At 40.8% G+C, this 25,041-nt stretch overlaps 1 protein-coding gene across 1 annotated transcript in view; it reads left to right on the top strand.

Moving 5' to 3' along the window:
* Positions 1-4,621: 4,621 nt before the first annotated feature.
* LOC108715054 (filamin-B-like) overlaps positions 4,622-25,041 on the top strand; it is a 71,275-nt gene continuing 50,855 nt past the window's right edge. Inside the window, 9 exon segments of the mRNA XM_041561837.1 lie at positions 4,622-4,730; positions 5,708-5,844; positions 10,355-10,548; positions 12,893-13,006; positions 13,310-13,453; positions 15,357-15,480; positions 16,071-16,231; positions 17,514-17,604; positions 18,871-19,040. Of these exon segments, the coding sequence (XP_041417771.1) occupies positions 5,784-5,844; positions 10,355-10,548; positions 12,893-13,006; positions 13,310-13,453; positions 15,357-15,480; positions 16,071-16,231; positions 17,514-17,604; positions 18,871-19,040 (1,059 nt within the window). The 5' untranslated portion in view covers positions 4,622-4,730; positions 5,708-5,783.

The following is a 25,041-nucleotide window of genomic DNA, read 5'->3' on the forward strand; positions in this document are numbered from 1 at the left end:
CCAGAAAGCAGTTCCATCCTAAAGTGCTGGCTCTTTCTGAAATCACATGACCAGGCAAAATGACCTGAGATGCACCTACACAACAATATTACAACTAAACAAATACACTTGTTGGGTAAGGAATAAAAGTTTGCAGTGGAAATTACACCATAAAAATCATGGCAGAATCACTTTAAGTTCCTTGTGTAAGGTCATATCTTGTAGTTAGGTCAAAGTAAGGTCTAGTAACCCATAGCAACCAATCAGCATGTAGCAGTTGCTGGTCAGCTGAAAGCAGGTATCTGGTTATCCCCATTGGTAAGCATCCTGGCAGGCACCTTGGGCTGACAGCTGGAAGAAGAGTCAGACTTGAATGTATGACAGCATTTCCTGGAATATATACTGTGTGTGGCCCTCCTGTGTGTAATGAGCATAGATTGGCAGACATGTTGCTGTCCTCTTCTATTTACATTACTAAGCAAACCATATTGAAGTGTTTAACTGCCGTGTGTCCTGCTGTGTCCCCAGCACCTCCTGTACTTTATCTTGTCTGGTGGTCTCCTGCTCCCTTAACTGCCCAAATTAAACATCTGCCCTTGTCATAAGTCGCTATGGTCCAACTCCCACATTGCTCAGCTGTGTACACTTCTCTTAAGAGGAATTATTTCTATTCTAGCACTGATGTGCATTGCCACAATTTTAAAGGGGCCTCATTTTGCTGTGTATCTCCCAGCATCCTTTTGTATACAAGTCAGGGCCAGAACTAGGGGTAGGCAGAGTAGGCACATGCCTAGGGTGCAAAGCTGGAGGGGCGCCAGGCACTTATCTTCCATGCTTGCGCATCCATTGGCGCATGCACGCCAGCATCCGTTGGCGTCCATTGGGGCATACACACTAGCGTCCATTTGTGCATGCGCGCCAGTGTCCGCATCAAGTCGGCGCTGCGGCCAGCCAGGTTGTCTAGGGCGCCTGGCTGGCTGGGTACAAGTCCCAATATCCCACTTTCTAGGCAGATTTTTGTGCACCAACAGCATCACATCTTGGCTGATGAGCTTTTATAAATAATAATTAAGGCATATACCCTGATTAAAGAGCCATCCACAACACAAGTGGAAATTAATTTATTTCTAGCCTCTAAGTACACAACTCTTTTCTATGAATCAGAATGAGATGTCTAATAAGCCCCTACACATTATAGTGTACAGGAATGGGACCTGTTATCCAGAATGCTCGGGACCTGAGGTTTTCCGGATAACGGATCTCTCTGTAATTTGGATCTTCATACCTTAAATCTACTAGAAAATCATATAAATATTAAATAAACCCAATAGGCTGGTTTTGCCTCCAATAAGGATCAATTATATCGTAGTTGGGATCAAGTACAAGCTACTGTTTTATTATTATACAGAAAAAGGAAATTATTTAAAAAAAAAATTGGATTATTCAATTATAATGGAGTATATAGGAGTCGGCCTTTCCGTAATTCGGAGCTTTCTGGATAACGGGATAACACATGCCATACCTTTACTTTGTCTTCCAGAATATGAACTTCCCCCAAACACAATATCAAAAAGGGTAATTTTCAAATACCATTCCCTCTGATGCTACAGACTAGGCTCACATTATGGGGCAGATTTATCAAGGGTCAAATTCTCAAGTTTTTTTATGGTCAAAAACTGTCAAATTAGACTAGGGAGTTATTCAAATTAGATTTGAGGTTTTTTTAAAAAAAAATCGAATTAGATTTTTCGAGATATATCATACTCTGGCCCTTGAATTCGATCACCTAAAACCTGCCGAATTGCTGTTTTAGTCAATGGGAGATGTCAAGGGATCAATTTTGAGATGTTTGCAGACATCCTGACCTTCTAGTTTTTTTTTCGGAGAAAAGTTTTAAAATTCGAATCAAATTCGATTCGAGTTTTCGGGTCAATTACATTCGTCCGAGTTAAAGAAATGTGATTTTTTTTTTTAATAAATTTCGATTGGTCGAATTTTTAAAATTTCTAAAAACTCACATGAATTTTAAATTCGACCTTTGATAAATGTGCCTCTGTGTCAATGGTATAAGGCCATTTTCATTTTCTGGGGTTGTTGAAGGGGCCCATGTCCAGATCCCCATTTAGTCTGTTCATTCTCATGTTACTTATTAAAGGGGTAGTTCGCCTTTAAGGTAACTTTTACTATGTTATAGAACAGCCAATTCTAAGCAATTTTTCAATTGGTTTTTATTATTTATTTTTTTTATAGTTTTTTGGTTATTTGCTTTTTTTCTTCTGACTCTTTCCAGCTTTCAAATGGGCGTCGCTGACTCCTTTCTAAAAAACGAAGGCTACACATGTATTATTACTTTAATTCCTCATCTTTCTGTCCAGGCCTCTCCTATTCATATTCCAGTCTCTTACTCATATCAATGTATAGTTGCTAGGGGAATTGGACCCTAGCAACCAGACTGCTTAAGATGCAAATTCAAGAGCTGCTGAATAAAAAGCTAAATAACTCAAAAACCACAAATAAAAAATGAAAACAAATTGAAAATGATCTCAGAATATCCGTCTCTACATCATACTAACAGTGAACAACCCCTTTAATTTGATTTGTATACAATATAGCACAACATGTTGGGTTTATCTAATGCCAGGAAGAAATATTCCAACTCAAAAACATTTCCTAGGTAAAAGTATTTGGATAATTTTTTTCAGCTTTCCTTTTCTCCTGCTCATAAATAAAGTGTCAGAGCCAGGGCTCGGGGTATAATTTATACAGATAGATACAGGGGGCAAAAAGAACTCCCTTTCCTCTCCTCTCAACATCAAGTCAATGGGAAAGAACAGATAATGTCACTTTGCATGTTTGTTGTGTTGATTGTGGCTGTTGGATCCCTATGGTGCATGCCAGCGAATGCGGGGTGAGCAGCCATGTTGTTTCATCCGGTGACCGCGTGATATTTCTGCTTTGAGAACGTTGCCAGTGTTTTGTATATCATGACACAATGCTTGTCCACAGCCTGCAACCCCAATGCCTGCCGAGCCAACGGACGTGGCCTGCAGCCCAAAGGCGTCAGAATCCGAGAAACTGCTGATTTTCGGGTCGACACGAAAGCTGCAGGAAGCGGCGACCTTCATGTTTCTGTCAAAGGGCCAAGTAAGTGTTATTGTAAATGAGGAGCTGCGAAATCCCAGGGTCGAAGCAACAAGAGCTTTGTTTTCATTTAGAAAGTGTTTTTGCCTTCAGCCAAAAAATATTAAATTCCTTGTTTAGGGCGTCTAACCTGGAACCCCAGCTTCTGCGTTACAATCCCCCAGTGGCCCTTGACAGGTGGCAGTTTTAATTTTGTTAAATGCACCCGCCAAAGCTTGTTTTTTCTGCATAATTTGCATTATTTTTGTTTTGCAGACGGAGTATGGAGTGTGTAGCACATTACCTATAGTAACTGAAAGTTGTGTATTTGCACACATTTTTGAGGACGGTCCTTGTTTAACTTTTAAACACACAGTAACAGCTTTTTGCTTGATTAAATAAAATGTCATTCTTAGGACCCTAACCCTTCTGTTGTGTTATAATTGTAACACAAAGGGGTCATGGCCTAGCAGTGCAGGGCTTTAAAGGGGATGTAAAGTTCTAGATAACCTTGTACCATTACCTGATTGACATGTTTTAACCCAGTGATCTTTGTTGTGATGGTATTCAGGCGATTTGTATGGGCAACAATGCCCTTAGGATCTAATCTCTTCTATCACTCCTCTGTGGAGCCAAAAGCTGCTCAATATAGGTAGCCCTAATCTATTTTATAGGGACTTTTACAGGATCCAGCTACCCATACTAGTCCTGACTAATGATGGCTCCACAGAAGGTTCAAATCCACTTAGGAGACTTCGGGCAAATAGCCCTGGCCAAAGCCATGTGGGTTCAGTGTAATCCCCCTTGAACCCACATGGCTCAGGCATTTTATATGATAGCACAGCACCACCTTGCAGCCAGACCTGGGATAGCTAGTGGTCATACTGTAACCCAAGAAATGGGGAATTACTCCTTTCCTTAAATTAAAGGAGAACTAAAGCTTAACTAAAGAAGTAGCTAGAAATGTTGTACATGATGTTTTGTGCTTCTGTACCAGCCCAAGGCAACCACAGCCCTTTAGCAGTAAAGATCTGTGTCTCCAAAGATGCCCCAGTAGCTCCCCATCTTCTTTTCTGCTGATTCACTGCACATGCTCTGTGCTGCTGTCACTTACTGAGCTTAGGGACCCACTCACAATATACAGTACACATAGAATAGAAATGTCACAATATAAGGCTGATTAGTAATTAATACACATAATTACTACATGGCAGCACAGAAACCAGTGCAATTAGCATCAGAATTGAATAATCAGCAAACCTGTAGCATCAGCTTATATTACAGCGAGGGAAGCTCATTTTGTGCTGGATAATTAGTGACGAGCCCTAAGCTTAGCTTCTCAACAGCCAATCAGAGCCCACTGAGCATGTGAGTGTCACAGACATTTTCCAAGATGGTGACCCCCTGTGACAAGTTTGAAGTCCTGGATCATTGCTGCTATTGACAAGCTCAAACTTTAGCCTCGTGCAATAAGTTCACTATATAAAATAGGGCATTTTTACCCATATTAATGTTTAAGGTTTAGTTCTCCTTTGGACTCTCGATGGACTCCATTCCTTTGAGTATTATCCCATAACTCCCGGCAAGTATGCGGTTGCAATCTTGTGGGGCGGACATCATATCCCTAAGAGGTGCGTAAGGCCCTTCTAAGGGCAAATTTGTGATTGGAACGTTGTATTTTTATAGGATATCTAATCTTGAAAAACTTAAATGTCAGAAAGGCTACAAACAACTCCAAATTGGTCACTGCACTTCTCCCATTGACTTATACAGTAATTCGGCAGGTTTTAGGCGGCGAATAATCTGATTTCTATTCTTAAAGAGCCAGAGTATGCTAAGGGGCAGATTCATCAAGGGTCGAATTTCGAATAGAATCGAATAGGCAATTCGGGTGAATTTACGTGCTGGCGAATAGTCGAATTGGCGAATATTCGCCAGGCGAATAGGCGCTCGATCGAATATTCGCTCGAAGGATTTTCATTCGATCAAAAACTTGGAAAACAAGCCTATGGGACTTTCCCATAGGCTTTTAAAGCAATTCGGTAGGTTTTAGGTGGCGAAGTTGGCAGTCGAAGTATTTTTAAAAGAGACAGTACTTCGACTATCGAATGGGCGAATAGTTGTAGCGTTTTTGCACTCGATCCAGTACTTCGACTATCGAATGGCGAATAGTCGCAGCGTTTTTGCGCTCGATCTATTCGAATCATTCTACTCAGGCGAATTTACGCCAATTCGATAGTCGAGGAGCACAAAAATTCAACGTTTTTTTACTTCGAATACTTCACTCGAAGTTAGTGAATCGGCCCCTTAATCTCAAAATCGTATTCGAATTTTTGAAAAAACTTGAATCAAGTTTGGATAATTCCCTAGTCGAATTTGACGGTTTTGACCATAAATTTTTTTTTTTAAAATTTGAATTTTCAATTCGACCCTTAATAATTCTGCCCCTTAATGTAGATCATCATCATTTATTTATATAGCGCTGTCAAGATACGCAGTGCTTAATGTAGATATTATTCAAGTCTAAAAAATGTGTGTTTAACAGATATGATTTGGGTGGTATATACCATATTGCATGCATGGTAATCATGACTTTTATTTCTTTCAGTCCATTTGAGGTCCAGGTGTCCCCAGAAGCTGACGCCCAGAAGGTACGAGCTTGGGGCCCGGGACTGTACAGTGGAATGGCTGGAAAGGCAGCAGATTTTGTGGTGGAGTCTGTTGGCACAGAGGCTGGCTCCTTAGGTAAGTACAGGTATTGGACCTGTTATCCAGAATGCTCAGGACCTGGGGTTTTCTGGATAACGGATCTTTCCGTAATTTGGATCTTCACACCTTAAATCTACTAGAAAATCGTGTAAACATTAAATAAATCCAAAAGGCTGGTTTTGCTTCCAATAAGGATTAATTATATGTTAGTTGGGATCAAGTACAAGTTACTGTTTTATTGTTACACAGAAAAAGCAAATTTTTAAAAATTTTGAACAGGGCCAGGTGCAGCAGACAGACTTGTTCCAGAAATGCCCTGGGGTGGGGCAGAATGTGGCGCATGAGGGTTGTCGGCCTGTTGTGCTTGTATCGTACAAGATTGGGAGGGGGGAGCTTGGCTAAATTGCGGAAAATGATTGAAATAACTGAGCCCTCAATGGCCCATTGTGCTGGGGAATTCAGCTAATGAAAGGGACTCTTCTCTTCTTCAGCCTGACAAGAGATCTGAGAATAAATGTTTTTGTTAGGCCGTTGCAAGGAAATCCGGTTATTGGTGAAATGACATCGAAAACACGGTGCACTCTTCTCTCTCTCCGACAAGCTTGTTTGTTTTTCATCTTAGAATTTTGTGCGTCTGTTTTCTATGCCATTGTATTGGAATTGTTAGTCTAAATTTCTATTTTCTGTGCAAGTGATGAGGAATTTACAGCAGCCCACGCGCACAACTGAGTACACAGACACACACCTTGATCTCTCCAGAGGTTTTCTTCTCACACCTTTAGTTTGGGCAGAGTCTGCAACAAGCTGGGACCTTTTCTGGAAAAAATACCAGCCTTCCTATATATTTATCTTTTTCCCTATTAATAACATTGGGATCACTGACCTTCCTATATATTTATCTTTATTCCCTATTAATAACATTGGGATCAACCATCATTTTTCCCGGGCAGGTGGCAGCAAGCCTACCTACAGGCTACAAGCAAAGTGGGCAGGTTTTGAGCCCTGACTTTACAATTGGCTGAGCAGTCTGCATACACCTTGCATGGGGTGGGGTGCAGCCCCTGTAAAATAAAAAAGAGATAAGTGATTGATCTGCCTCCCCGAAGTGAGGTCTGGATTTCATGGTGCATGTTGGATAACGGGGCAGATTGCATGCAGGTTGAGTAGTAAAGGTGGCCATACATGGATAGATCCGCTCGTTTGGCGATGTCGCCAAACGAGCGTATCTCCCTCCGACATGCCCACCTTGAGGTGGGCAATATCGGGCAGATCCGATAGTGGGCCCTAGGGCCCAACGATCGGATCCTAGCATTCGGCAAACGGGCGGTCGGATCACGGGACCGCATCAACGAACAGATGCGGCCGCGATCCGACGGGATTTTTAAACCCATCCGATCGAGATCTGGCCGACTTTCGGCCAGATCTCGATCGGGGAAGCCCGTCGGGGGCCCCCATACACGGGCCAATAAGCTGCCGACACAGTCTGTCAGCGGCTTTTATCGGCCCGTGTATGGCCACCTTAAGTCTTTGGGGCAAAATTCAGGTCTCTCCATTCAGTTTGGGCAGGTGTCAGACTTGCAAGACCTGTGCAGGTCTTTAGTGTTTGTAGAAATTAAGACTATTTCCCATCTTTGGACTATTCCCCATCCCAAACTGCTGTCACTGTCTTACCATACTGTTTCCAACTTGAGTTGGTTTCTTCAGTCCATGTCAGCATCTCATTTGTGTATCAGCCAGGTATTGATTGGACAGGCTTCAAAATCTCTGTATCAAAGTTTTTTTTGTTTTTTTTTTACCTAGTTGGGCCAAACAATCAGAATCAGCCCAGTATTGCCCACCTTAGGGCAGAGACACGGTCAGATTCGGGGAGATTAGTCGCCCGACGACAAATCTCCTCTTCTTCGGTGCGACTCCTCTTCTTCGGTAATCTCCCCTACTGCCTTCCCCTGCCTTTACATTCTGAGCTCTTCCTCTTTCGAAGTCGCCCGAAGTTTCCTCGTGAGGCGACTTCGGAAAACGAAATCTGATAATGATTCCTGCTGTGCCCTCTTTTAGCTTCTGCAGGGCAGGATCGAGCAACTCCATTCTAGAGGGCTAATCCTTCACCCAGGGTGCAAACTGCATGATAGGGTGCAAAACTGTAACTTCACCTCCCAAACACGGACCTTGTAAATGGGCCTTTATAGTTTTAGAATTACGGTCTCCCAAATGTGCAATCCACAGTCACTGCTCTACTCTGCAGCCCAACTAAAGTGCTTCTTTTACCCTTTACTTCTTGTAACTTTCCTGGATGCTTTAAATGGATATCTTTCAAATCTCTAAATCATTTTAGGCGCCTACTGAGTGGAGATAATTTGTTGACATCTAGTCCTTGCTGGTAGCCTTTACATTCAGCAGATCAACAACATGTTTGTATAGTAATGGACAAAGGCAAGATTTAGGCCAATAAACGTGTTTATTTACAGAAAGGAAGGGGCCTGCGCCTGCACCAGACAGAAGTGCTATTGTGTTTTTATTGCCGGCCGTAAGGAATGAAACGAGCTCTGCCTTTTACTAGAACCAAATACTCCAAGAGCAGAGTAAAGAAAAAGAAATAAATAAATGGTGACAGTATTGTGACTTTAAGCAGTTTTGGCGGTTGATGTGGAGCCGGCACAGTGGAGTTCGGTTCTATCTCAGTAGCCGCGTCCCAGGTTCTAGATGAAAGAACTAAACAATCCATCATTCCTAATTCATTTAAAGCGACTGTGTCAGGATTGATTTTGGAAGCGGTTTGTTTCATCGGAAACTTCTCCCCCCCCTCGCTCTGGTTCACAATGGCCCATTGAAATCTCTGTAGAAATTCATATGTTCAGAATTTTTTTTTTTTCTTCTCATTAGTGTACGGCAGGGTGACTTCATGATGTGGTTCCTCCTGTCTCTATATATAGACTCCAGGCAGACTTTTTAACTGAACAAGGGGTGGTTCACCTTTAAGTTACAGAATCTCCAAATCTAAACAACTTTTCAATTGGTCTTCATCATTTATTTTCTTCTGACTCTTTCCAGCTTTCAAAAGGGGGTCACTGACCCCGTCTAAAAAAACAAATGCTCTGTAAGGCTACACATTTATGGCCATTGCTACTTTTTATTACCCATCATTCTATTCAGGCCTCTCCTATTCATATTCCAGTCTCTTGTTCAAATCAGTGCATGGTTGCTAGGGGAATTGGGACCCTAGAAACCAGATGGCTGAAATTGCAAACCGGAAAGTTGCTGAATAAAAAGTTAAATAACTCAAAAACCACAAATAAAACCAATAAAACATGAAAAGGTGAGAAAAAAACTCCATCTCCATCCAATCTAAAAAGAAGATTCCGCAATCTTGAACCTGCCACTTGATTCAGTGCACCTGTGAATTTAGGGCAGCTATAATCACAACTGTCACTTGTATTAAATGTTGGCTGGAGAATTCTTCTGCTCATCTTCTGTGCAGTCTTCTGCCTATTAGATTACATGTAATGGTAAGGGTGCTGCCACTCTGTACCTCCGAGCACCTTTATAAATAGTATGCCAAAAAATGGCGTCTCTTGTACTTTATGGTTTACAGAGGATATTCAGAATATCATCACCTGTACTATATACTTACTGGGGATACTGTTAGAATACCGTCTCCTGTACTGTGTTCTTAGTTGGGATTACAAATTTCATTCAGATTATCATCTCCTTTAATAAATATATATATATATATATATATATATATATATATATATATATATATATATATATATATATATATATATATATATATATTATACTTAACAGGAGTTAAAAGATTTCTTCCAGATTACCATCTCCTCTACTCTGTTTGCTGGGGATAGAAATTATATTTAGAATGCCATCTCCTGTACTAATATATTTACTTGGTGCCACTGGACAGGGGACAGGGGTTAAAAAAAAACCTATTGGTGTTCGTTGGAACTTATCTTTAAAATGTTCTTACCTTCTTCTGCTCCCTTTCATGACTCCGGCTTCAGCAGTTCGGCTCTTAATTTGGTGACTTTGGCTCCTACTTTGGCAGTTTGGCTCCTACGTTGCGACTCAAGGGGAGCCCGGCCAAAACAACCTTTATTAAAAGCCGCCAGGCCCACCAGTGCCCCCCATCTCATGTACTGTGTTTACTGGGGGATACAGATGATATTCAGAATCTGATCTACTGTCTGATCATATAAAGCTTGTTACATAGTAGCATTGTTCTTATAACCTGAGTAGAGGCTTGGGAATGCGCTTTCACTTGAAACAAGTAGCACCTATACCGTATTAGCGCCTTTATTAGCACCTAAATTAGCACCTATATAAGCACCTACAGTATATTAGCACCTATATTAGCACCAAAATAGCGCCTATATAAGCACCTACAGTATATTAGCACCTATATTAGCGACCTATATTAGCACCTACAGTATATTAGCACCTATATTAGCACCAATATTGTGCAGGAGGCTGTTGCCGCTTACATTGGTCTGTTATTTTCATTCTAATGAAGGTTTATTATCTCTCAATGCAGGTTTTGCCATAGAAGGTCCCTCTCAAGCCAAAATCGAATGTGAAGACCAAGATGATGGGTCATGTGACGTCCGATATTGGCCAAAGGAGCCCGGGGAATACGCCATTCACATAATGTGTGACGATGAGGATATTAAACACAGTCCTTACATGGCTCTCATCCAACCAGCGGCTGCAGACGTATATCCAGATAAGGCAAGCGCTCTGCTAATATGGCGTAGGCCTGTCTGACTGCATATTTATAAACATTGGGCAAATTTGCCCCTGGGCAGTAACCAATAGCAACCAATCAGTGATTAGCTTTTTTTCAGCCAGCTGCAGGTTGAACACTGAAAGTAATCATCTGATTGGTTGCCATGTGTTACTGCCCAGGGGCAAATATGCCCAGTGTTTATAAATAATCCCCAGTTGATTTTTGGAATGTTCTGCCTGTTTTTTACACACACAAGTCATGTATACTACATGCTCCCGAGTACCTTCAGGCCCGGATTTGTGGAGAGGCCACCAAGGCCCGGGCCTAGGGCGGCAGGATTTTGGGGGTGACATGCTGCCCAACCACACCCACATTGGTTCAGAAACACTGAGGATGAGCAGGAGATACAATAGTTTTTTTTAAATCTCCCATGGGCCAATCCCCATTGCTCTGGCCCCAATGATGAAAATTTGAGCAAATAAAAGGGAGGAGACAGGAGCGACGAACGACAGCGAGCCTTAGGGTGCCAGTATGTAAATCCGGCCCTGAGTACCTTATAGTATTTGTCACAATTGTATTTTAGTTTGATGACAATGATATTCTGAGACCGTTTTGCAATTGGTCTTCATTATCTGTGGTTTTTTGGTTATTTAGCTTTTTGTTCATCAGCTCTCCAGTTTGCAATATCAGCAGTTATCTGTTGACTAGGCTCTAGTCTGGAATATGAATAGGTGGGAGCTTCAATGGGAAATCTAGTTATAAAAAGTAACAATAATATTGAAATTGTAAGCTCACAGAGCAATATTTTTTTAGTTGCTGGGGTCAGTGACCCCCATTTAACACTTCATGTTAGATATTACTTTTCCTATGTGCCCTTTGGTGATGCGCCCTCTACTTTGCTGAGTATATATTTTTGTGTATCTGAGTGTGTAATTGTTGTTGCTGTGTATCTCATGGCTAAATGTATCATTGTTGTGTGCCTCACATTGCTTAGTGTGTAGTTATTGTGTATCTTGCATTGCGGAGTGTATCATGGTTCTATATCTGACATTGCTGAGTGGGAAGGGAAAGGAGCCAGAGAAATTGGAACTGGAACGTTTTTTTTAAAGCTCTCGCTTATGATTTATGGACTTCTCAGGGCAATAAAATACAACAATCCAGCTTGTATGAAGTGGCAAGTGAATGAAATTGCTGTTCTGTGTCAGTGGATGCTCAGGATCTATTCCAGCAGTAGAGTAGGGCCCACATCTGCTTAGATCTCTGACTGCATGCTAACAAACTCAGGGCATGCTGAACTACAACTCCCAGCAGCCCCAGCTAGCCGAATTCCTAACTTGATAAAAAATGACCCTATTGCTCATGGACGTAGCACCATAAATAGAAAGCTTTATTGTGTAGCCCTGATGCAAAGCGCAAAGCACTGGAGTGCGGATCAGAAACCCTCTGTACATTTGTCAGGATTCAGGAAACATCATTATATATATATATATATATATATATATATATATATATATATATATATATATATATAAAAATATATATATATATATATATATATAGTGACTAAAGTACCTCCTATTGTATCATCACTTATAAACGGTGAGTTCTGATGTCATCACTTATAAACGGTGAGTTCTGATGTCATTTCTGTCACATGACGCACTGATATTTGTGTATTATAATAAATAAAGTACCCCCAGTTGCAAAAAATGAGGATATTAGAAGTTACCTCGGAGTTCCATGAAACTCCTCGGTAACTTACAATTTTATTCACTATATTATAATTAGGGATGCACCGAATCCAATATTTTGGATTTGACCGAACCCCTGAATCCTTCGCGAAAGATTCGACAGAATACCGAACCGATTCTGAATCGGGATGGGAAGGGGAAAAACATTTTTTACTTCCTTGTTTTGTGACAAAAGTCATGCGATTTCCATCCCCATCCCTAATTTGCATATTCAAATTAGTATTCGGTTCGGCCAGGCAAAAGGATTCGGCCGAATCCGAATCCTGCTGAAAAAGGCCAAATCCCGAACCAAATCCTGGATTCGCTGCATCCCTAATTATAAGCCACGGAGGAGTTCCATGACCATATAAAAGCATGAGGCCGAAGGCAGAATATACTCATATTTCCCAACAAGAATTACTTTATTTATTATAACACACATTTTAGTGAGTCATGTGACTGAAATGACATCACTACTCACCGTTTATAACTGATGACATCACTAGTCACCGTTTATAACCGATGACATCACTAGTCTTTATAGTTTATAAGGAAATAAGTTACAGATATTCAAGATATTCATGTGTATTATATAAATATTGTTGTTCTATTTCAGGTGAAAGCTTATGGGCCGGGACTGGAGAAAACCGGCTGCATTGTTAATACCCCTGCGGAATTCTTCATAGATCCAACAGATGCAGGAAAAGCAGCATTAAAGATCTATTCCCAGGTAAAGTGAATATGAAACTGAGGGTGTTATTGTTTTTCTCAAGAGGAAACCAAACACAGAGCTGAATCCATGCTTGGCCTCTATACTGTCCCTTTAAGTATTGAGATTCCAATTATGGAAAGATCAGTTATCCGGAAAGCCTCATGTACTAAGCATTCTAAATAAAAAGTCCCATACCTGTACTTTATTAACAGTTATTAGATATTTCCTGCGTATTTTTAGCTGTCACTGTATATACATCACTGGGGCTATGAATCAAAGGGTAAATTGTCTGTTTCTCAGGAATTCTTTTTGCACTTTCAGGATGTGGAAGGGAATCCGGTGGAGATCAAGACCAAAGAGAAACCAGATGGGACTTACACCTGCTCCTACACTCCGGCCAAGCCAATTAAACACACAGTGGCTGTCACATGGGGCGGGGTCAGTGTACCTAACAGTCCATTTAGGGTAGGTATTAATTGGCTGCTTGTGTTTAACCCCTTGGTCACAATTTGCCTAGACTTGGGTTTAACTTTTACATGATAAAACCCTTGGGGCAAAATATAAAAGTTTTATATGTAAAGATGATTTCATCAGAACACACCCCAAAGCCCTATGTGCACGGGCAGATTTGTGCCTTGGGTTGAGTTACTGTTACCATTCCACTCATGTATTATAAGGGATAATGTACCCCCTATTGTAAATGATAAGGATATTAGAAGTCACTGAGGGGTTGTTCTGTGACCATATAAAGGCACAAGGCTACAGGCTGAGTTATACAGGGAACTCTGAGTATCACTCATGTATTATAAGGGATAATGTACCCCCTACTGTAAATGATAAGGATATTAGAAGTCACTGAGGGGTTGTTCTGTGACCATATAAAGACACAAGGCTGCAGGATGAGTTATACAGGGAACTCTGAGTATCACTCGTGTATTATAAGGGATAATGTACCCCCTACTGTAAATGATAAGGATATTAGAAGTCACTGAGGGGTTGTTCTGTGACCATATAAAGACACAAGGCTGCAGGCTGAGTTATACAGGGAACTCTGAGTATCACTCATGTATTAGAAGGGATAATGTACCCCCTACTGTAAATGATAAGGATATTAGAAGTCACTGAGGGGTTGTTCTGTGACCATATAAAGGCACAAGGCTGCAGGCTGAGTTATACAGGGAACTCTGAGTATCACTCATGTATTATAAGGGATAATGTACCCCCTAATGTAAATGATAAGGATATTAGAAGTCACTGAGGGGTTGTTCTGTGACCATATAAAGACACAAGGCTGCAGGCTGAGTTATACAGGGAACTCTGAGTATCACTCATGTATTATAAGGGATAATGTACCCCCTACTGTAAATGATAAGGATATTAGAAGTCACTGAGGGGTTGTTCTATGACCATATAAAGACACAAGGCTGCAGGCTGAGTTATACAGGGAACTGTGAGTATCACTCATGTATTATAAGGGATAATGTACCCCCTACTGTAAATGATAAGGATATTAGAAGTCACTGAGGGGTTGTTCTATGACCATATAAAGACACAAGGCTGCAGGCTGAGTTATACAGGGAACTCTGAGTATCACTCATGTATTATAAGGGATAATGTACCCCCTACTGTAAATGATAAGGATATTAGAAGTCACTGAGGGGTTGTTCTGTGACCATATAAAGACACAAGGCTGCAGGCTGAGTTATACAGGGAACTGTGAGTATCACTCATGTATTATAAGGGATAATGTACCCCTTATAATACAGAACAAAAAGGCAAATAATTAAAAAACTATATAATGAAGACCAATTGAAAAGTTGATTAAAATTGGTTATTCTATAACATACAGCTGGTGACAGATTTTGGAACAACACTGAGATGCACCTGACAGCAGAGTGAAACCGATTCCATGAATGTAAATGACAGTTTTGCACCTCTGCTGAGAAATGCACATGGAGGCTCATTCTCCAGAAAAGAGCAGGTCCCAAGCATTCCACATAATAGATCCGTAAATCCATGGATTGATTTTCCTTGTCACGTTTTACTGTTACAACAGTATTTTTACATAATAGTGTCCTTTATATGCTGTAATTTATTTCTGAAAATATATTATTGGTTACACTTGTGTCTAAGAGGAAGTGTTTGTGTGCTGTGTATAATTGACATTGGCACTTGCACCTTCCAAAAACAGCTCCGAATGAATTGACACTGTCAGATTATACATTATGCGTCTTTTTAACCAATAAACACCCTTGTTGTCCTGGAAGGTTTCCCATTGGCTGAAGAAATACATTTTGCTGCTTGATTGGCCGTGCATGGGTTTTATTGCTCATTATTATAATTCGCTTTCCTTCATGTTCTACTGTAGATCAATATTGGACAAGGCAGTCACCCACATTTGGTGAAGGTTTTTGGCCCCGGTGTGGAGAAAACTGGATTGAAAGCAAATGAGCCAACTCACTTTACAGTCGACTGCACCGAGGCAGGAGAAGGTAAGATTCTCGCACTGCTCCTGTTTTATGGCACTTCATTGAATAGTTACAGTTACACGTTTACTTTCAACTGATTTCAAAAAATCAGTTTCTGCCTTTGGAGACGGAAATGGCTTTGCACAGTCGACGGGAGGCATTTTCTGCACTGGGAGGTTGGCGGACAGATTAAAGGAGAACTAAAACCTAACAATTAAATGGCTAAAATGCTATATTTTATATAGTGAACTTATTGCACGAGGCTAAAGTTTGAGCTTGTCAATAGCAGCAATGATCCAGGACTTCAAACTTGTCACAGGGGGTCACCATCTTGGAAAGTGTCTGTGACACTCACATGCTCAGTGGGCTCTGATTGGCTGTTGAGAAGCTAAGCTTAGGGCTCGTCACTAGGTTAATATTTACCAAGAGAATAGGAATGTTTAGATTCCATAGATGAACGTGTGTTCCTTCTTCGTGTTATTTTAATGGGAATGAAGCGAGTGGACTATCAGAATAGAACCACATGGACGACATTAGGCAGCTACAAGTAGCACAACTCCAGCTTTCTGTTTGTTTATACATTTGTATTAAAGTATCCATTATATGTTTCTTAGGTGACGTGAGCGTCGGAATTAAATGTGATGCCCGTGTGATCAGCGAGGAGGAGGAAGATATCGACTTTGATATTATTCCCAACGCTAATGACACATTCACTGTGAAATATATGCCGCCCGCTGCAGGACGTTACACCATTAAAGTGCTCTTTGCAGGAGAAGTAAGTAGGAAGATTCCTGATGAGACTAAATTGTGCAGAACTATAGGTTCCATGCAGGATGCTGACACTTTGCACAGTGATTTGTCTAAGTTGGGAAACTGGGCAGCAAACTGGAAAATGAGGTTCAATGTTGATAAATGCAGGTTATACACTTTGGCAGAAGTAATATAAATGCAAGTTATACACTAGGGGGCAGATTTACTAAGCTCGAGTGAATGGTTCGAATTTCAAAAAGTTCAAAGTAAATTTTTGGGTTCTTCGACCATCGAATAGGCTATATTCGACCATTCGACTTTGATTCGAAGTAAAAATCGTTCGACTATTCGACCATTCGATAATCGAAGTACTGTCTCTTTAAAAAACTTCGACTTCATACTTCGCCAAATTAAAGCTACCGAAATGCAATGTTAGCCTATGGGGACCTTCCAGAGTACTTTTCTAATTTTTTTGGTCGAATAGAAACCCTTCGATCGATCGCTAAAAATCGTTCGATCGAATGATTTTTATTCTACCACAGGATTGCCAAATTTGTTGAAAAAACTTCGAATTTGATTTTTTTATTCGATGGTCGAATCTAGAAGTTTTTTGTACTTCGAATTTCGGCCCTTGATACATCTGCCCCCTAAATGGCAGTGTGTCGGGAGTTTCCGTAACTGAGAAGGATCTTGGCATTAACTCAAGGGATGAAACATAATTATGTCTCTTTATAGGTCCCTGGTGAGGCCTCATCTGGAGTATGGGGGCAGTTTTGGACTCCAGTCCTTAAGAGGGATATAAATGAGCTGGAGAGAGTGCAGAGACTAAGTGCAACTAAACTGGTTAGAGGGAGGGAAGAGTTAAATTATGAGGGGAGACTGACAAGGTTGGGGTTGTTTTCTCTGGGGGAAAAAAGGCGCTTGTGAGGGGACATGATTAGACTTTACAAGTACATTAGAGGACATTATAGACAAATAGCAGGGGACCTTTTTACCCATAAAGAGAATCACGTACCAGAGGCCTCCCCTTCAGACTAGAGGAAAAGAAGTTTCATTTAAAGGAACAGAGTAGGGGGTTCATCACAGTGAGGACAGTGAGGTTGGGGAATGCACTGCCGGGTGATGATTCAGTTAATGACTATAAGAGGGACTTGGATGATTTCTTGGACAGACATAATACAAAGACTATTGTGATACTAAACTCTATAGTTAGTATAGATATGGGTATATATCATTTATATGGAGTATGGAGGGGTGTGTGTATGGGGCTGGGTTTCATTTGTTTTTTTTTTTTGTTTTTTTTTAAGGAAATTCCTGAAAGTTCTTTTAGAATCAAAGTCGATCCCTCACACGACGCCAGCAAAGTGAGAGCCGAGGGCCCAGGACTGAGTAAATCCGGTAGGTTTGCCATTTGCAGATCCACAGCCGCTATAAATGTTGTTCCTTTCTTTGTACAGTTGTCCGGAAACCCATTATCCAGAAAGCTCTGAATTACAAAAAGGCCATCTCCCATAGACTCCATTTTTTCCAAATAATCCAATTTTTTAAAAATGATTTCTTTTTCTGTGTGATACTAAAACAGTAGCTTGTATTTGATCCCAACTAAGATATAATTAATCCTTATTGGATGCAAAACCAGCCTATTGGGTTAATTTCATGTTTATATGATTTTCTAGGAGGGATGCACTGAATCCATTATTTTAGATTGGCCAAATACCAAACGGAATCCTAATTTGCATATGCAAACTAGGGGTGCGAAGGGGAAAACATTTTTTTCTTCTTTGTTTTGTGATGCGATTTTCCCTTCCTGCCCCTAATTTGCATATGCAAACTAGGATTCTGTTCGGCCGGGCAGAAGGATTCGTCCAAATCCGAACCCTGCTGAAAAAGGCCAAATCCTGGCCGAATCCCGAACAGAATCCTGGATTCGGTGCATCCCTATTTTATCGTAGACTTAAGGTCTGACGATCCAGATCCATTACCCAGAAAGCCCTTGGTCCCGAGCATTCTGGATTACAGATCCCTTACCTGTATAAAAACAGCAGTTACTTCAGGCTTTTGTAGATCAATCTGACCAATAAACAGACAATATCCTATTTAAGATCAGTGCCGTGATATAAATGCTGCCTATTGGTTTAATTTAAAAATTCAGTTTTAACCCCTTGTGATACTAGTGGGAATGAAGAAGTACCTTGGCACTTCTTTGTGTCAGGAGAAGATTCTTCCTCCCAAGTTTTAAACCCTGTATATAATGAACTTTATAATATGTAAATCTGTAAAGTGAAGGGAGTTTTAGTACTTGTATCACTCTTAGGGTTCCACCTTTTCAAGAAAAAAATACCGGCCTTCCTATATATTTATCTTTTTCCCCTATTAATAATATTGTAATCAACAGTAGTTTTTACCGGCTAGGCCGGTAAAATACCGGCCAGGTGGCAACCGTAATCACTCTCTGTGTTTGCAATGTTAATTCTAGGGGTGGGGAGTAAAGGTAAACCATGAATAATTTGCTCTTAATACATTTTTAAGTGATAGAAGCAGAAAGGTTACATATTCCATATTTATTTCATTTAAAGTTGTATTTATTAAATCCCCCTTATTGTTTTAACACCCCGGCACTTGGAGACCTGTATAATGCAATGCGTGTGCTTTGTTTTATTTCAGGTGTTGAAAACGGGAAACCCTCGCATTTTACAGTTTACACCAAGGGTGCAGGGAAGGCCCCGGTCGATGTGTCCTTTACTGGAGCAGCCGCAGGGGATGCAGTGAAAGACTTCGAGATCATAGACAACTACGATTATTCACACACTGTCCGATACACTCCGACACAGCAGGTACCTGACGAAAGTATCAATTGGCAGCTTTTTCTCCAAGCATTATCCAACCGCCAGGCCATTGGTCTTCTTTGCTTTGCTGCAGCCTTTTTTATCTTTCCCATAAAAGCCAAATCAGCCACAGTGCTGCAAATGTGCTTTTCAGATATAGGGGCAGATTTACTAAAGGGTGAAGTGAGAATTCGTCTGCGTGACATCATTTTGGTGATTCGCCAATTTACTGACTGGTGGAACTTTGCTAGCGAAGGAGATAGACTCTAGTGGTAATTCGCTCCCTTGCGCCTGGCGAAGTTGCGCCCTGGCGAAGGGACGTAACTACGCAAAATCACTAAGATGCGGATTTTACCGAATGTTACCTCTTGCGCCAGACTTACCTTGGCCACCTCAGACCAGGCAAAGTGCAATAGAGTAGATAGGACTTCCTCAGAAAAATAGTTGAAAATTTTTCTACATCCCAAAAAATGCTGGCGACTTTTAATTTTTCAGGGTGATTGGCTGCAAAAGATCGTAAATTTTTTCTGGGTTACTTGGCTTCCCCCCTACATTTCCTAACATGTGGCACATAAACTATACACTGGACTCATGTGTAGGGCAATATAACAACTTTATTTTATTAAGTTTTCCCTGGACTTGTGTAATGTAATGTATTTGCTGCAACATATAAGTCCATTCAATTTTAACTTCCGGCCGTATGCAAATTAGCCAACACTATCGCAACTTCTCTTTGCTTGCCGCATTAACACTAGCGCAACTTCGCCAGCATTCGGCTCCCTGGACACAACTTCGGATTTTAGTGAATTAGCGTTGTCCTGGCGAATCTATGCCTGGTGAAGTGTATCTATGTGAGCGAAGCCATCGCTGGCAAATTTTCGAAGGTTAGTCAATTTGCCCCATAGGCTGACTATCTCCACAGTTCAAGTGTAAATAGTCATAATGAAGAATTGCGTCTTATACAGATGAGGTCTAATTCATCAAAAACCCATGGGATGGTGCAGTTTCTGGCATCCGTACATAATTCTTTAGGCAAATGTCTTCTTCAAATTGTAAACAGGGGCCCCCTGCAGCCCAAATAATAAGGAATTTTAACATATATTGGCAAAACAGGACAATCTCTGGATATGTTGGGGGCCATAAAGTTAATTTGCTGTGGGGCTGAGTAACATCTAATTACCCTGGGGGGCCCAGGCCTGGACTGGAAATCTGTGGGTTCTGGCAAGTGCCAGAGGGGCTGCTATAAGGTCCCATAGAAAGTCAGTATTTAGTGGGCTGGTGGGGGCTGTTTGGGCCTCTATGTACCTGAAATGCCAGGGCCTATTTTAATTCTCAGTCCGGACCTGTCGGGGCCCATCGGGGCTTCTGCCTCAGGGCCCCACTCCGGACCCTGGGGGATGCTGCCTCGGCAACTCCCGTCTGTCAACCTACCCGACGCATGTGTGCCAGCGAGCGTCAGCGCGCATATTGCTTTTTTGTGCCGTGAGGAAGAAAACCAGGGTGCGGATCTGGGCCGGTGGGGCCCACTGGAGCCGGGGGCCCACCGGGTTTTTTTCCGAGGTCCTGCTGGCCCAGTCCGACCCTGTAGTTACTCCACTGGTTGTGAATGAGCCCTTTGACACAAGTGTGATATAATTATAATTACACTTTACCTGCAGGCGTGTTGTTTACAGGAATAAGTGAACCTTTTTAGCTCTCACGACTGTATTCCTTAAAAGAGAAAGATCGATGTATATTTCCAGGATTGAGTTGTTTCCTGAGTAACGATTGCCATAAATCTTCCCCCATAATGAGTTCTGGGTTTTTGTTGCTGAGGAGCAAAGTTTTCTGTTTCTATTCAGTGAAACCCAATATTCACCGTGTGAGCTTTCATTGCTACAAAAAAAAGCCACTTATAGATGAAAAAGGTACCTGGTTAAAGGCAAAATGTGAGCAAACAAAAAAATGTAATGCCCTAATTAACTAAAAAGTGAAATTGTGCTGCTTCCAAGTCAATGAATTGATCACATAAATATCTTTCTCAGGCTGATTAAATACATAACAATTATACAAGATTCTGAGATGAGCTCCTGTTTCAAAATGCTTCATTTAACTATCTTCAAATTAGTTTTGCTTCATCAATGGTTATATGTAATGTGATATCAGTTGGTTCTGCATTTACAGTATGTTACATTAGAACTAACTGCACTGGGAGGTTGATAGACAGATTAAAGGAGAACTAACCCCTAAAAATTAATATGGCTAAAAATGGCATATTTTATATAGTGAATCTGTATTAATGACTAATCAGCCTTATATTGTGACATTTCTATTCTATGTGTACTGTATATTGTGAGTGGCTCCCTAAGCTCAGTAAGTGACAGCAGCACAGAGCATGTGCAGTGAATCATCAGAAAAGAATGTGGGGAGCTACTGGGGCATCTTTGGAGACACAGATCTTTACTGCTAAAGAAGCACAAAAGATCATGTACAACATTTCTACTTTTTTAAGCTTTACTTCTCCTTTAACGCACCAGAAAAAAATACTTTTTGAAATACATTTCATTAGAAATGAATGCAGATTAGAAATTTCGGCGCACACAATCACCCCCTAATTCTTATTCTTGTTTTTCTTCATTTTTTCCTCTGTTTCTTTCTTTTCTTTCCTCCCCAGTATCATGTAAAACGGAGGGTGTTGTATTCCGTGTGTTTATAATGAGAAATGATGTGTAACGCATACAATAGTAACCTGGTTCTCTGCTTCAGTGAAAGTCCGGATTCCTCCTGCTCTGGGAACATAGAAACGGACTGTGTTGCTCTGTTTGCTTATGCTTCCAGTTATGTTCAAAAGGAATCACTCCGAATCAGCACCCGTATTAATGTAAATAGCGAGGTACCCTGGGAGGGAAATATGGTACCAATCATCTATACCCTGGTAACAATGCAAATAATAACAGAAGAATCTGATTGCCAGCCATACTGAATATTGCTGAGTGCTGATATTTATGAGGGTGATATTCAGATATTCAGCTAAAATCACAAAATATCAGATTTTAAGTTGAAGGAAGCTGATGCTAAACCACCGAGGGGCTGCAGAGTCGGAGCATAGCTGTGCCTCATTTGTTTTTAACCAGCCAAAGTGATGTGTTTTCAGGAAGTATCGCTATTTGCAAGCAAATTAATATATCATTTTTGCAGCTTTGGGCTGAGGCATTTCAGTAAGTGGGAAGATACAAGGATAATGACTGGAATTGGTAAAGAAATGGGATCAGTTATCCAGAAACCCATTATCCAGAAATTGAAAGGCTGTCTCCCATAGACTCCATTATAATCAAATAATCCAAATTTTTATCTAAATGATTTCCTTTTTCCTGATAAAACAGTAACTTGTACTTGATCCCTACTTAGATATAATTAATCCTTATTGGAAGCAAAACCAGCCTATTGGGTTTATTTAATGTTTACATGATAGACTTAAAGGGGACCTGTCACCCAAAAAAATTATTCAAAATCCTATTTTATCACATTAGTCAAGCAAAAAGAACTTTAATTACACTATATAAATTATTTGAATCTTGTTTCCTTCAGTCTGGGAAATCAAAATGATAGCAAGCAGGCAGCAGCCATTTTGTGGACACTGTTATTAAGACAAGACTTGTATCATCTCAGAATCTTGTTTTTGCACCAGAATGGGGGACCTGATGTCCATCCCCATGTCCTGGTTACACAATTAAATGGTGAAAAGAACGAGGGAATGCGGGAAGAGCAGTGACATGTAGAGAGAGCTGAATGGAAAGTGAAAGTAATTGTCTGCCCCGCCTCATGGCATAGAGGAGGGGCAGACAATATTTGATTGACAGCTGAGATTTTTAAATGAGTTTACAACAGCTATGAATGCTTTAATAAAAAATAGAAATTGGAATTCATGTTTAATTTGAAAAGGATTTTTATTACACAGATTTTTGTGTCTGGGTGACAGGTCCACTTTAAGGTATGAAGATCTAAATTACGGAAAGATCCGTTATCCAGAAAACCCCAGGTCCCGAGCATTCTGGATAACAGGTCCCATACCTGTACCACAGTGCTGATCTAGGTACTACTCTGATATTTCAGAGTCAGGAAGGTACTTTTTCCTCTTGATGAGGGTAAACATGATTTAAAGGGAGTTATTTTAATGCCTTCTGTATTAGTGTTGGGTAGCATTGGCTTGAGCAAAAGGTTTAACTTGATGGATCCATATATTTTTCAACCTTGGCTACTATGCTCAAAGTAACACAAGGTGTAGGAAATATATTGCAGACTATCCATTCTTCAGAATGCCGGACCTGTTGAAAGAAAAAGAAAAAGCCCTGTAAGTTTGCGGTGCCATTAACCCTTGCTTCCCTGTATGCCCATGGTATAGGAGCTTGCTCTGTTGCTTGAGGCATTTTACTGTAGTTCTTTATTCACACAGTACAGACCCAAGAATTGTATCCGGTGCAGTTCTGATTGCTCGAGTAACATTCCCCCTCCAATGCTTCTCTGGGTTCAACTAATTCAATAGATGTAAATTGAAATAGAGGCAACTTGTACGGATTCCTCATGTGAAATGCCACACAGGGAATGTTTATATTCACGGCTAATTTATAAGGTGCCAGCTCTTGTGTAACGTGATGCACTCCCTGTTCTGGATAAAGACAAATGGAAAACGGATTTGGCAAGAAGAGAAGCACTTTGTTCAGCTTTGAGCATCGTAGCACTTTGGCAGCGAGCGAGATCCGTGTAGAATAAAATCAGAGCCAAACTGTGCAAAACAAGCTCCGTGAGTAATCTCAGTGGCAGCGATTTGGAACTGTCTTCCAGAAATGTGCTTGTCTGAGCCCAATTTGTGCGCGGCCCCTGAATGTCTTGGATTCTCAGTTGTTCAACAAAATATGGGCATTTTCTGTTGGTTCGGTGTGTAAGAACAAGGCTCTGATTTGTACATAATCTGAAACGTTTGTTTGGAGTTATCAGACTCCATACATTTACAACAGCCGGTTCATATTGATTAGGAAGTTGGGATAATTATCCCTTCCCAGATGTAGTGCACATGTGCATTATGCTATTGTTGCCATACGGGCCCTTTGTGGCTACTCAGCTTTCAGTTCCTGCAAATAAACCATTGTTTACAAAAAGGACCAGATTTTGGATGGCACGGAAACATGTAGATGGCAAAACTGCCAAATAATAGGTTCCATTGCTCTTCTCATTAATAGAAATTCCGTTATCCCTTGTGTGGCATCATTTGGGATTTTTTAAAGGGTCAGTTCACTTGGTCTGATTCATTATCATTGGTTCAATTCCCAGTGTTATTCCCATGACCTGCGTTTTGACAAGACTCCCAGCTGACCTAGTGCACACATTTTTGGGCTTGTGGGGGGCTGTTTCGGTCTCTGTGTACTTGAAATTTCAGGGCCTATTTCAAATCTCAGTCTGGATCTTTGCATGAGCCGATAATTATTGTTGTATCATCTGGAAGGCCATGGCCATTAATACCTTGCACTACAAGTTGCTTGAGGTTTGAACTATGGAGCTCATAGTAATAATGGCTGCCAATTACTAATTTCCTGGCAGAACATCAGTCTGGGTATAGGGCCAAATCTGTCCCCTTATTTTGTCCTTCCAGTTTTTAACTAAAAAGGGATGGAGACGTCTTGTCTCTTTAGCAAATCATATCCCATTACAGGTTTAAGAAAAGGGATGTCAGAATCACCACCAGCTAAACATCTGGCTGTAACTGAAGTGGCTGCGGGGAATTGTAATTGACTGTTAACGGCCGCATAACATTCCTGTTTAATTTGAAGATTGAAATATAACATCCATATACCATGCCAGGTCCAGTTCTAGTTAATATTTCTATTGGTTACTGTTATTCTTATCTAATAATAGAATTGGCCAACCCATTGACTGCCATTAGGCTTTAGCGTCGGCAGCTAGAAAACCACAAACTAGTACTCTAGAGAGAGAGAGCGCACACAAAATACTCGTATACATTTCTGTAGAGGGAACA

Source organism: Xenopus laevis, chromosome 4S, assembly GCF_017654675.1.
Source record: "Xenopus laevis strain J_2021 chromosome 4S, Xenopus_laevis_v10.1, whole genome shotgun sequence".
Taxonomy (NCBI): Eukaryota; Metazoa; Chordata; class Amphibia; order Anura; family Pipidae; genus Xenopus; species Xenopus laevis.